General features: G+C 41.0%; 1 protein-coding gene across 5 annotated transcripts in view; it reads right to left on the reverse strand.

The window, feature by feature from the left end:
• thsd7ba (thrombospondin, type I, domain containing 7Ba) overlaps window positions 1-14,097 on the reverse strand; it is a 171,690-nt gene that overhangs the window by 76,070 nt on the left and 81,523 nt on the right. For all 5 annotated transcript variants that reach the window (XM_076747322.1, XM_076747320.1, XM_076747321.1 and 2 more), the window contains exons 7-8: window positions 12,195-12,350; window positions 3,642-3,842 (exon numbers count right to left, since the gene is read on the reverse strand). In XM_076747322.1, coding sequence (XP_076603437.1) covers window positions 3,642-3,842; window positions 12,195-12,350 — 357 coding nt within the window. The remainder of the gene's footprint in view (window positions 1-3,641; window positions 3,843-12,194; window positions 12,351-14,097) is intronic.

Below are 14,097 nucleotides of genomic sequence, written 5' to 3' on the forward strand. Positions count from 1 at the left end.
ACCTATGGTTTGGTTGAGGGTCAGTGCAAGTAAACTGGGACAGTCTGAACCTAGACCACGGCAATAGGCACTGACTTAATTAGTGGATTCCTTCCAATTAAAAATATCTATCCTCAAATAACGAGACAGGGCAAGTCAAGATGAGCTGGATTGCAGATGGTCTTGTTTTTTCTTTTCCAAGAAACCCTTCACTTCTTATCCATGAACAGCTGTGAACCCCGTTTCAAACGTCTTTGATGAACTCAGGGAGCTCCAATCACAAATCAATATCACAGATGCTTACTTTTTATGACAAAATATCAGACTACTGTAAACAATCGTTTCATCTTTGCAGATATGTCACTCCTATCTCTCCTTTCTCTCTCCCTCCTCTCCGCTTGTCTCACTCTGTCAAATATTTTCTGCACTTTTGGATTAAGTGAAGATGATTGAAACCAAGCCAACACTTGCTATGTATGCAGGTATTACACTCTGCACAGTCAGTCTAAACATTCCTGACACAGCAGCTCCAGGCTCCCATGGCTCCTTCCATAAAACTGTACAATACTATACAATATTATTGGAAACTCTTCACAGGAACGCAAAGATGTTGCAGATAATGTCATTAACAACCCCCCTCCAGGGTTTGATTTCACTTGCTTTGATTGAAGCTGCAGTAAAAAATATCTGAGATGAACGCTCGAACATAACTGTCACTACTTGTTTTAAAATATAACACATACATGGAAAAAACGGTGTGTTGATTTCAGTCTTTAACCTAAGTCCTGAAATGACTGAATTGGTAAGTCCAGCACTCAACCTTTTGTTTAACTGAAACGATCTGACTTTTGAGTCAGAGCTTTTGAGTCCATAATGCACCAAAATCTCTCATCCTTCATGTCCTCTAATCACTTTGTTGAAGTGTTTTGCAAAATTTTGTGCAACAAAGGCAGTACACAAGATGACCATCACAAAATGATCCATTACTTTGAAAACTGAAATTGCAGCATTTTTTATAATTGGGATTTTTAAAAAAAAAAAAAAAAAAAAAAAGGTGGAGATGCAAAGAGAAATATGTGGGAAAAGTTTTAAAACTTTCCATAAATATGATTTCTTTGGGCAGAATTCATGAAGAATTCCTAAACTATTGATTGATTTCTTTCTTATTTCTTCTCTCAAAACCTTTCCACAAATGAACTAACACCAAACTTAACAGACAGGTCCAAATCTAATAATAAACACAGACAAAGACAAGGACAAAGTGTCCATCTGAGGAGCAGAGCTTGAATGTGATGAGTCTGAATGTGCAGACAGGCTGGCAATTAGTGGCTGTTTTCTCCAAGGTCCACTAAATTTATATGTCAGGCATAACAGAAAAGTAGCTAAAAGCATATTTCATCTGGAGAAAAACCTGACCACAATCAAAGGGGGTCACTGAGACGTTTGCAGAAAAAAAAAAATAATCATGGCAGCAGAACTTATTCTGTCCATCTAATTTTCTACTTTCCCATCTGTCCACCATTCAATTCATTAAAAAAAACACAGCAGCACTCTGTTTCAGAACAGTACTTGGTGTGGTTTCATTTGGTGTAACGAGCGTGTGGATGGTGCATTTTATTTGAATAAAACGAACTGACAGTGACAAATCCTCGACACGAGCTCTGCCAGCCTGCCAAACATCTTCTCTCACCGAAGTTGTATCTCATCCGATCTACTCAAAACAAAAATCTAAGCGATAAATATGAATGCTTCATGCCTCTAGAAACATATATCTATCAAGTCATATGACACACCATTTGAACGTTTTTAAATAATTTTTCCTTTGCTTTATGTAGACGTGACAAGCAAGTTTGTTAGCAGACTTCATGGATGCAGAAAGACAATATGTACAGTAATGGCAGTTTAATACTTTTCCACTTCAGTTCAGCTCCATTCCACTCAAAATCTCTCTCAATAATTGCACGTATCTAAAAATGGAAGCAGTTCTTCAGCCATTAACTGCTTTTCATGTGAACAGTATTTGCTGCGAGTTTGTGACTCATATTGTCAAGCTTAGTGGTGCTTGTAGTCCTTACCTATATCACTGCTACACCAGGCTACAGAGATGTTGTGTGAAAAAAGAGCTCTTTGCAGGATTTTGCATCACTTAACAACTTGGCCCTGACACTGTGTGCCAAAACAAGGTGCTTGAATGGTACGTCTGATAAGCCAATTAAGGAATGAACAGTGAACAACTTGTCAACATTCACTAACAATAAATCCACCACAGATAATTTCATAAGCCCTTTTCCTCAAACCTGCCAAAGCTCACATTCTTAGTTGTCCTGTCAGAACTCATTAGACTCTCTCAATGGCTAATACATTTGGACCCTCCACTGCCTTCCTGATAAACATACACATGATCCATTGTGACAGAATAATAAAACACAGGGAAAAAGGGGCGCAATTAGGTTTATAATCTATGGAGATGAGCAATTAATGCCTGGTAGGAAGCTCTGATTCTGACTTTTAATCAGGCCAGCGTTTTCTGTGCCCATAAACATGGTGATGGACCCTCATGAATAACGCATGCTTCGTTAACACTGATGTTCCTATCACCCAACGTGATTATATGGCTGAGCACAATGGATCACATTATACCTGATAGCTCTTGCGTCACAATGTTACAGATAACATTACATGTCTGGACCACAGCACTGATAGTTCTACTATGGCCTTGGTGAATTTTACTGCTAATTGTAGATGTAGTCTATTTATGCTTATGAATGTGTTGCAGTCTATGGGTAGCTCCGTTCTAAAGTTATAGCGGCCATAATAATATTGAGCAAAGGCAAATAAACATGGCTTAATTCAAATCCTAACAGAGGGAAATACAGATCAATAACTTATTTTTTCTGTAGTATAATACTTTCATTGCTGAACATGTGGACTATGGCTGAGACAAAAAATCCAGTGGTCATTTTATGAATATTATTGATCTTTTCTCACCAGAAAAACAGCTCTATAGGTTGTCTGTGCAGGTAGGTTATTACGACCCCCCGTGTTTACATTTATTGTCAGGTCGCAGTCCCTTGTGGCTGTAGCAATTAAGATAGGAGTAAAAGTGGAAGTCAGGTGACATGGCATGGAGAGCAGGAAATCTGCATTTGGAGGAAAGTGGGGAGGATAGATGGGTCAAACAAACATGACTTAAGTAACTTAAGTAACATACTTGTAACAGTATTGTTTTCAACCCAAACCATGATCTTTTCCTAACTCTAACCAAGCGGTTTCGAGGACGACGAAGGTGTGTTACACATTCTCTAACAGTCATATACATCATTTGGGAGTCAGTCACAGTCACCCTATTTAGTCGTTTAGGTATGAGGATGCGTTGTTTTACGACATTCATAAATTGTTAAAGGACATTTTGGAAAATATCCTTATTCGCTTTCTTGGCCTTACTGATAAAGCTACAGCTTTTTAGCTAGCTGAGCTTAACTTAGCCAAGTATAATAACAGGGCTTGCCTGACCCCAAAAGTAACTAACAGGGTGCTATCAATGTCCTCATCTAACTCTTGGCAAGAAAGCAAATACATGTATTTCCCAAGTGTCAAAAATCTTACATATAAGCTTTCGACGATGCAAACTGCTCCTTTATGATGTAAAATGAGGACATTACCTTCAGCACTGACACAGGTCACATTCTGGACTGCAGTTCCAGGACCACAGGGGCTTTTATTGGGAACGCATCTTTCTTCTTGTTGGACCTGCCACAGGTAGCAGGCGGGATCCTCACACGGGACGGACTCCACCAGATGAGGGCAGGTGTCCAGAGGACTGCTTGACTCCCACAGTACATCCCTCCTCCTATGTCTGAAACCTGACAGAGAAGAGGAGGGGAGGGAGTGCTGTTAGAGAAGTGGCAAATAAGGCAACAATGTTGTCTCACACAAAGCCAAAACAGTATTAAATTGTGGGCTTTTTTGCTGTGATCAATTCTTCAGGCCTTTCATCAACTATGCCTTTGTCAGTAGCAGCACCTCCCAACTATTGCCATCCTGTCTCACTGATGACAATTAAAGGCGAATAATGAAAACAGGAGTTTGAAAGAAGAAAGGGCAGTCTGTCTTGACTTTAACCTTGTTAGCCAGTGCCAGGCCATCATGGTTTCTTTACAACAAAAAAAGAATGTAATTTTGCTGTAATTCTCCTTACATGATGCTCTAAAGGTATACTCTAAGGTGAATTAAGTGGGTTTTTTTATTCATTTGTTAAGCTACGCTCTGAATGAGATATCTTGTAATGGAGGGACAAGTGGTAAATCTATTTATTAGACTCAATTTCAGCAGCAGGGGCTGTCCGCAGTGTGATCTATTAAATAGCTTGGTACTGAGAGAGACCCACAGTCTGGTTCCACTCTCTCCACATGGAAAGCATTAGATATGAGATGATAAATTAAGGTAATTTTCATGGGATGGGGCCTTGGCTTTATGAAGTCTAATCTATATAAAACTGCTGCTAAAGTTTTGATATACAAAAAGAAGAAAATTTTCACTGGTGGATTTGACTAACAGGCTGCCACTTGTCATCTTGTGCCCTTCTCATCCCCGTCTCTTTTACCGGCCAGTGCAGGGATTAAGGCTGATGACCGTCGCCTGGTTCCTTATCCACCAGGCTGCTGCCATCGCCATATTTCCTGCGAATCTCATAAATCTTGTCAGCTGTATGATCCGTAGTGTCAAACTACTGAGCATATAACACTCTTTGAAAATGGCACAACTCAAATTCTTTCACATTTCGTTTTTGTTTCTCCAATTTTAATATCCAAAACAAACACCTAAAAGATTAAAAAAAAACATTAAATAACCTCCAAAAGATAAATGAAAGGAGAATACACAAAATAAATACATCTTTACTTGGATCCCATTCCCCAGGTGAGACAAGAGACAAGGGTAGGTGAGGAAGATAATGAGCCAAATAGCGCGGCAAAGGAGAATGTGCTTTCAAAAAAGTGGGAAAGTCTGAGTGACTGGGGTCAAGCTAGTCGTTGGCAAGAATTTCACAATGACACCTGTCTCTCCAATTACCGAGTCTCACTGTCTTTCCACCGCTGCTGCTGTTACTGTTACTAAAATGGGAGCTGCCAGCCGAAGCTCCACGGTGGCAGCTACTGAACATCACTGTAGTGGTAGAAAAGAAATGTCCCTCATGACCACTCATTTCAGCACAAATTCACATTTTAATTGTTATATTTATCAGCCCTTGAAAGTTAATAGCTGGTACATAGTAATAGTCTAAATTATGAACAACACTGTGTTTTTTCAAGGTGTTCAATCAGAGTAACATTTCCTTATGTGATGTACAGAAACGTAATGTGTGTGTGTTAAAAATCAACATTTTGAAAAAGCTGAAATCTTTCTTAACATGATCAGAACAATAATAAGTTCTCTAAAATAGTACAAATGTTGAAATGAAGTAAAAATACCCTAATCCCACTGTTGCTTGGTACTCGCTTGCCACAATATTTTTACCTCAGTGTTGTGAGATTCATTATCAGATTATTAGACGGTCCAGTTGTTACAACCCATCGTTTTGTACTGATTTTATTATCATTTGCCACATTTTTTAGTCACAATCAGTAAATCTTCTCCAGGTCAGACTGGGCAGCAAATGTCCACTGCAGCATGGATGTGAAATACATATAGAGTAGCCTCCAGCAGTAGCTAAGAATAGGACATACCATATACATCTAATCTATTTTATGATGTCATTTAGATCTAATATCACTAAAATCAAGACTCAAGGCTGAGCAGTAAATCCAGCCCGTCCTCACCAGAAAAATGGCCATATAGGTCGTCTATGACATGAGGTTATTACAACCTGTATTTACGTTTATTTTTATAGCAACAACCTCCAGTGGCAGTAATTATTATGATGGGAGCAAAGGAGGAAATCAAGTAACGTAGTATAAAAAGCATGAAAGTCCACATTTGGAGGCGGGTGGATGGGTCAAACAAAGATGGGTCACCCTGGAGGCCGCTGTTCGTGTCCCACGTGAAACCGCAAGTCATCGTTGACTTTTGATTTTAATTCTCAAAATCTCTTAGGTTGCATCCTGTATGTATGTTCTTATATTAAGACAAACTAGGATTTTTTCCTGAACCTAACCAAGTAATTTTGGCTCTGAAACCTGAGCAAACTGCAAACGTTACACAATGTTAATCACGTGACAGTGAAGGTTGGGTACAAAAAAGGTCTGGTATGCCTGTCACTGGAGCTGTACGATGGTCATATGTCTCTTTGGAAGACACTGTCAATCGACATATTCAGTAGTTCAGGTATGTGGACATACTGTTTAATCTCAACTTAATCTTAAATTAACTTGAGAGGAACGACAATGATGGTGGATGTGGTGCAGTAATGAAAGATACTTCCGATTGAAAATTGTGCTGAGTGTCACAAAAAAAGAGGAAAATTCCTGTCCATGGACATGAATCCTATAGATTCAATTTAGTGACTATTTGTTGATAAGCAGCTGCTGTGAGACTGTTTCGGCTGAATAGCAGTGTGCTGGTTTTGTGCTGAAAGAGGAAAAGCAGTGATCGCAAAGATTAGAGTCAGAGGAATAAGCAGTAAAGATCTGCAGTTTGAAGTAATAAGGAAACAAAATCTAGTCTCCCCTGTGACAGGGTGGTATAATTGTCTATCTTCCTCTCTCAGCTATTTTTCCAGGCTTTATTGTAAAGCCTCAAGCAACGTGGGGAGAAAGGTTTAGGGAGAAATGGGAATGACATGTGATGAACGGCTCCAAGCAGACCAAAACTGTGGATATCACAGCTCCGTGGTCTCCTATGTCACATTAGAAGATACACTAGAAGAGACGATGTGTCCAAACATTAGTGGACACCCCTCGTTAAGCTCAGGTGTTTCAGCCACAGCCATAGCTAACAGATGCATACGTCCAGCACAGAGCCATGAGATCTCCATCGACAAACATTTAGAAAGGGTTATAAAGAGCTCAGTGGCTTTAAATGTGGCACAGTCATAGGATGCCACCTTTGCCACAAGTCAGTTCATGAATTTTCTGCACTACTTGAACTACCCTGGTCGACCGTGGTATTAATGTGAAGTGGGAGCACCTAGGAGCAACAACAGCTCAGCCACAAAGTGATAGACCACTCAAGTGCTGAAGCGCACAGCAAGTAAAATTCGCCTGTCATCTGTTGTATCATCAACTACAGAGGTCCAAACTGCCTGTGGAGGCAACATCAGCACACGACCTGTGCGTCTGGAGCTTCATGAAATGGGTTTCCATGGCCAAGCAGCTGCTCAAAAGCCTCATATCATGATGAACAATGTCAAGCGTTGGCTGGAGTTGTGTAAAACAACTGTGCTCTGGAGCAGTGGAAACGTGATCTTTGTAGTGATGAATCATGTTTCACTATCTAGCAGTCTGATGAATGAATCTGGGTTGCCAGGAGAACACAGTCTACCAGAAAACGCAGTGGTAAAGACCGTGGTAGGCTCCTCAGGGACTGGGCTCGGCCCCTTACTTCCAGTGAGGAGTCTTCTTAATACTGTAGGATACCAAGACATTTTAGCTAATTGTGCGCTTCCAAGTCTGTCAAAACAACTTTTGGGCCCCTTGCAGTTTCAACATGACTGTCCCCCTGTGCACAAAGTGGGATCCATAAAGACCTGGTTAGATTAATTTGGTTCGGAGGACTTCAACTGTGCTGACCTCAAACCCTCTGAATACTTTTGGGAGCAATTGTGAGCCAGGCCTTCTCGTCCAGCATCACTGCCTCACTTCACAATGCTCCTTTGGCTAAATGAGCACAGATTCCCACAGATCCACTCCAAAATATTGTATAAAGGGTTCCCAGAAGAGTGGCAGCTGTTATAGCCACAAAGGGGGGGTCCATCTGGTTTTAGAATGGGATGTCCAACAACCTCATGTAGATGTGATGGTAAGGTGTCCACTGACTTTTGGCCATATAGTGTAATTGCTGAGCCTACTACAAATTATTGTCAAGAGTGCAAAACTTTAGATCACTGCTTTTTTTTTTTTGTCCAATTTAGCAGGATAAGATTTAAGATGTTAATGAGCTGCAGATCATCAGTTGTGTCCCTCTAACCTGTGAGACCTGATGCTGTGCTGTGCAAGACACACTTTGTGCATGTCTGGAATACAAAAGATTGATTGAAAGCCCATGATGCCGGAATATATCGAAGAGAAGACAGTTGATGAGAAAAGGAAGGCAACGATGTGTGAGGAAATATTAGTTGAAAGGCTGTTCAATGTTGTTGGCTCAACAAAAACATCAGTGAAATAAAAAGGCCTCCTGGAGTTATAAAAAAAATCAGCGTGGGAGACTTTTTGGTTGTTTTTAATTCCTTGACTAGATTGCTGTAAACAGATAAAAAGCAGGCCTTTTTAAGTATTTAATCGGCTGATTCACTCTTATCACACTATGGTGTACCAGCTGTGAGCCATTCATAGTCAGGAGAAACACACATTCAAGTAGGAAACTTGGGAGGCAGCAGGTGAAAATGAGTGAAGATTTTCTGTTGCATGGCTGGTCTTTGGCCTTGTGCTGTGGTCCTGAACAGACAGGAGGTCTGTAAAGTGAACTTAAATGCATCATATAATTTGCAATTTGTATAAATTTTCTATTCCCTCTTCCAATATTTTGTGCCTAAACACTTATTCATAGATACTGACATGCACCAATATCTGCCTGTTTATTGGCATGAATATTAGCAGCATATTGGCTTTTCATCAGTCTTTGTAAAGCTCTTATTAAATCCTTAATCTGCATGACCATATTCTGCAAGTACTAAGACATTAACTCAATCCAGAGTTTTCCGTCAAAACCCTTAATTACTGCTTGTTGAAAGTAAGTGCCCAGAATAAGTAAGAGTAAGAACTAATAAGCGTAGAGAAACAGAAATTGACTGTTAACACCTGAAGAAGAATTCTGCATGCAGAGGCATCTTGGACCATCTTTCAGCAGTGTAGTTTCAGCTTGTTTATCTTAATACGTATTAAGTGTTTGTAATGAAGTTGCTCAGCAGCTTTTACATTGGATCATCTATGTCTGTCGACATATTGTTGGACGATACGTCCTGTTTTTAATAGAAAATGATAATGGCGGTGAGATCTGAAAGGGGATATGACATGACATGAACAGTTAACAGCTCTAAATATGATTTCAATATGCGATTAGCAAAATGTCGAATAACATTATTGACATTTTGAAGCAGTCGTTCATATTAAGCCATTCACCTAATGGATTACCTAACTGGCCCATTTTTTGATTCATATGCCCCTCTGTATAACATTGATTCTCTCAAAGCTGGATTTTTCATTAAATATTTATTTCTTTATGAAAAGGTTCTTACTGAGTGGACACCTCATCTACTAATCTACAGTCTCTATCGACTACTACTCTTCCAAATCTCTGATGACAGAGAAAAATGTTTTTGTCGATGAGAAATGGTAAGATCAAAATGCTTTTTCTAGGCTCCAGTGCCTCTTCCAGTAAATGTCCGTGACACTTGAGCAGCAGCAGCTTTTCTTCTGGAATCATACTCATTCTACCACAGCTCTGACACTTGGTAGAAAGGTCCCACATTCTTTTCCTCCACAGGTGGACCTGTGTAACCCCAGGATACCCACTCTGCAAATTACATCCCCCGACCATCCACCGGTGTGAGGCACCAGTTCAGGAGTCTGATCCGCGGTGCTGCCCGAGTGTGCTCTCCGAAAGCAAAGAGACTATACAGATCGATTGCAGTATCGCCCAGAGCTCTTACTGCTACTCACATCCAAACCACAAAAAACAATTTGGCGTTGGCATGCCCCCATGGATATTAATAATTGAAAGGTTTCTTGGTCATAGCAGGTTTATTTCAGGGAAACAAGGGCCATCCAGTGATTTTCAGTACACTGTTATTCAGAAATACGTCTTCCTTCAGCATTGTGACTTCTAGTAAAGGTATTACTAAAATTCTATCAAGTAACCTCCCATGCTCAATTCATTTCCCCACATAGCCGCAAAATGTGATAGGCCAAGATAAAATGAAAAAAATGTGAAAAGCACACATAAAGCTACCGCAAGGCAATTTAAATTTGTAATTTTCCAGAGAGCAAAGCTGGGGCAGCATAAGCATCTTGGCTGGTTGGTTCTTCTACCTGTACACTGAGATCCCGCGGGCCTTTCGGCTAGAGACGGATCACAGTTTATTCTAATGTTGTGAAACATAAAGGCTAAGTGCACATTCAACAGGAGCAAGAAATCCTCTGCAGTTCAAGGACCACAGGCGAATGGATCATAACAACGCCTTCTCAATAACTGTTCATTCCTTCGCATGCAACAGCACTGCAAGTGATTTTCTATTGTTTCATGCTCTATCTGCTGTGGGCTGTGGATCTTTATGAATGCCATCAAAAGACAGTATGCCTCAAGAGACAGCCTTGTGCAAAACAGCATGTGCTGTGTTTTCCACCCCTTGAAATATATTAATGACACTGTCTGTGAGAGGAGCTCGCCCATCCCAGAGAGATCCGGCGCTGGAGAGTGTGGGCACTGACCTGAACAATCCACACTTCAGTCGCTCCCCGGGGGGCTTTCATGCACATTTACTCACGGCAGGGGCGAGGTCATGCTGCCCTTTTAGCGCGGCACTAACACACTAACAGCTCCGCCGGAGCCACATACTGGCTGAAACACACACACTGCACTACACACACAATGCATAACCTCTCTAAAGCAGTGAGATATGACACGCGTTCACCTGTGAAAAAAAGACAAGAACATTCAGGCAGCACAAGCACGCTGAATACTCCAGCACATCAACTTGCATTCACACGCGCGCACACACTGCACAGCAGCATACACACACAGACAGGAAGCATCTTGTCTGCTGATACTCCTTTCACCCTCCCGGGGACTGAGAGCTGAACTACAGGTGTGCTCTCTTTCTGTCTTTCGTCTGCTGTGGTTTATACATGTAGTCCTCCTCCAGAGCACGCTTCCCCTCAGCCAGCCGCTGATCAACAAACAATTTACGATTCAAACATGCACTGCGTCTCCCTCCTGCTCTGACAACATCGCTCTCTTGCACTGTCATTCTCTCTCTTAGCCTCCATCAGCCTCAATAGCTCGCTCTGTTTCAGTTTCAGTGTTGCCAAAGCGTGGCAGTCTATTGTTTAGACATTCAAAACGTGGTGCAATGCTGAACTGAAAACATACAAGGTGCAAACAAGGTTAATATGAAGCCTCTTGTTGACCAGATTTAATGTACTCAGCATTTAAGCAGTGATTGCTGTGAACAGCTGATCGTAAATGTACGACATGCCTATCTGCAATAAAAACTCAGCAGTTAATTGTTTTTTGACTGAGTGCTTATCATTTCACCACTGGTCCATCTGTGCAATTATCAGTTTCAATTTTAAATCATACCCGCTTGTTAGCTAGCTATCTGAAGTATCTTTTGGATAGGTTGGATGTGTCCATCCCTCTGTCGGTCCATCTGTCAGACATGATGCTGAGAGAACAGCATCCTGCTTTTCATGACAGTTGGAAGGATGATATGTCTTGGGACTTTTTTTTGGCTTTTATAAGAATACTGTGATCTATTTTTTGGAGGATGGTTGCAGCTCGTCACAGCAGCTATCACACTCATGTCCAATTTGCACATGAACTAGCTGGTGAGAACCGGAGCTGGCAGCAGTTGGTCGTTACATCTTTACATAAACATCAGTTGCTTTGCTAATTTCAGTCCTCTGGGTGGTGTTTTAGGCAGAAGACTAGTCTGTGAGGGACAAGAGAAGATGGTTGAGTTACCATGACTCATTTCACACATTGAAATGTGAACTGTGTGTCAACACCTCTTTGTACAAGCTACAAATGTTTTCCGCTAATGTTACTTTAACAAACCATCACTGATGGAAAAAGGTTTCATTTTTTTTTAACTATTTGAAGACACTGTGCTCTTTTGATGACATTTCGGGAGACATGTATAGCTCTCAAACTATTCCATTTACAGTCCTGATGTACTTTCTGTTCCTCTTGAACTCTGCAATCAGACAACCTCGGCAATCATCGTCATCCAAAACCTCCGGGTCTCTCTGCACTCTCCACTGTTGATAAATTTACATGTGGTTCTGCAAATCTTTTAAAAGCCAAAGCTTGTTCACTCTCATATCCAATTTACTCCATTGTACCTTTCTTCCCCTGTGGCTCTTTGCAGTTGTCGTGTAGACAGGCACCCCAGGGTGACCACTGGGAGAGCAGACAGCGGTGCTGGCAAGGGATGGAGCAGTGTTGGACGGCTGAGGGCTCTTCACTTGCGCACAGCCTGGCATTCACTGGCCTGGACACTGAACAAAGAAAAGGAACACAAGTGAAGATATACCGGGTTTAAATCAAGCTTAGACACAGACTGCTGTCAAGTAATATGTTTGGAATTGGTATGCAAGCAGAAATATGCTTGCTGTTGTGAAGACCGTGAAGAAGATGATGAAGCATTGCTGTCATCAGATGAAAAGTATGGATATAATTTAGTTCTGATTGGGAAGACAGTGGTGTATCTATTGGCGAAGGCTACGGCATCAGACATAGTACACTGTGGTGGGAAGCATGGGTAGGTTTAGCAAAGCTTATTGTAGAATAAAAAAATAAAGGAGAAAATAGAAAGAACAGAAAGAAAATTGCTCTTCTCATCTCATGCCTGGCTCAGGAGAATATTAAATAGAAAGCAGCGGCCAGCTTAGGGAGTAAACAGGACCTGAACAGGGGGATATTAAGGCAAGACACGGTATAACCAATTCACTGCTGAGCATGGCTGGTATCATTTGTAGATCACAGAAAGTTCAGCCACCTGTAATGGACTCAGACATTAGTCTCTCACACAGAATGAGTGGGTATTTTTTGCCTGTCCACAACACAGAGATTTTTTCAATCTAATATTCCATTCTGATGCACCTCCACACACCATTGAGTGGCAAATTTCCATTTAAATGAGAGCCCAAAGAGGAATTCACTAAATATCCATTGTGCATTTGGTCTTCTTACCCAAAATAATTTACATGGTGTTTGATCTCCTTTGTAAAAATGAGATGCTTGCTTAAACACATTCATAACGTGCGTCATGTAGATCTTTCTGCTTTGTTCCCTAAATTGTGGTTTCTTGATTTGTCAGTTGCATTCCTCCATTAGACACTAAATAAGAGCAAATTATTCCTCACATTACCAGATCAAGTAACTCTCTATATTTCAAGACGTACAGCCACAACTGTTTACATTAGCTAAAGCTGTGCAGGTCACGTCAAGGTAAACATTATAGCTGACGTATTGATCTTTCTCCCTCACATCCATTGGTTCAAAGAGCCGTCCTCATTGATATTCTATATTCAGCTAACACATTCACTGTCCAAATACACCTCTGGTGATTTGAAGGGGCATCCCACAGCAACTGTCAACACCTCAGCTACTAAAAGAAGCCACCTGGGACTCATCAAGTTGGCACTATAGCAAATATGGATGAGGCAAATTATTAAAGTAGCTATATAAATAACTACTATCATCCACAGATAGTGAAGAAATAACAGTTTGATGTTGTGTCAAAGACTTTGTGCTGTGTTGCAGATATAGCTACTAAAGTTAGCGTGCTAACCAGCTGAACCAAAGTCAGTCCTGACTCATAGTACCACTTTGTATCTCAAGAGGCGACAGTGAGTCCTTGTAGCTGTCTGCCCTCAGTCCAATATGAGTGGATGAAGAATTAACACTACTGGAGGGTGTATTCTAACCTCTTGTCAGTCATGTTGAAGGTAACGTTATTGTCCTAGTTAGGCAATGAAAGCAACAGTAAATGTTACAGTGGCTGAAGCTCTTGGCAAGCGACCATTATCACCACCACCAACACCACCACCTGCTCCCAGCAAGAAACCACACTCAGCGCCAAAGAAAAGAGGTGAAAGAAACAGAAACAAAAGGAGAAATAACACTGACATCAATGGCAAGCAAACAACTGTTAATGTTGGCTGTTTAGTGATAGCTTATGACGGCAGCTAATTGCATAATAAGATGTTTGCTAAAGCACCATCAAAACAAGATCTATGGAAG

This window comes from Chaetodon auriga, chromosome 13, assembly GCF_051107435.1.
Source record: "Chaetodon auriga isolate fChaAug3 chromosome 13, fChaAug3.hap1, whole genome shotgun sequence".
Lineage (NCBI taxonomy): Eukaryota > Metazoa > Chordata > Actinopteri > Chaetodontiformes > Chaetodontidae > Chaetodon > Chaetodon auriga.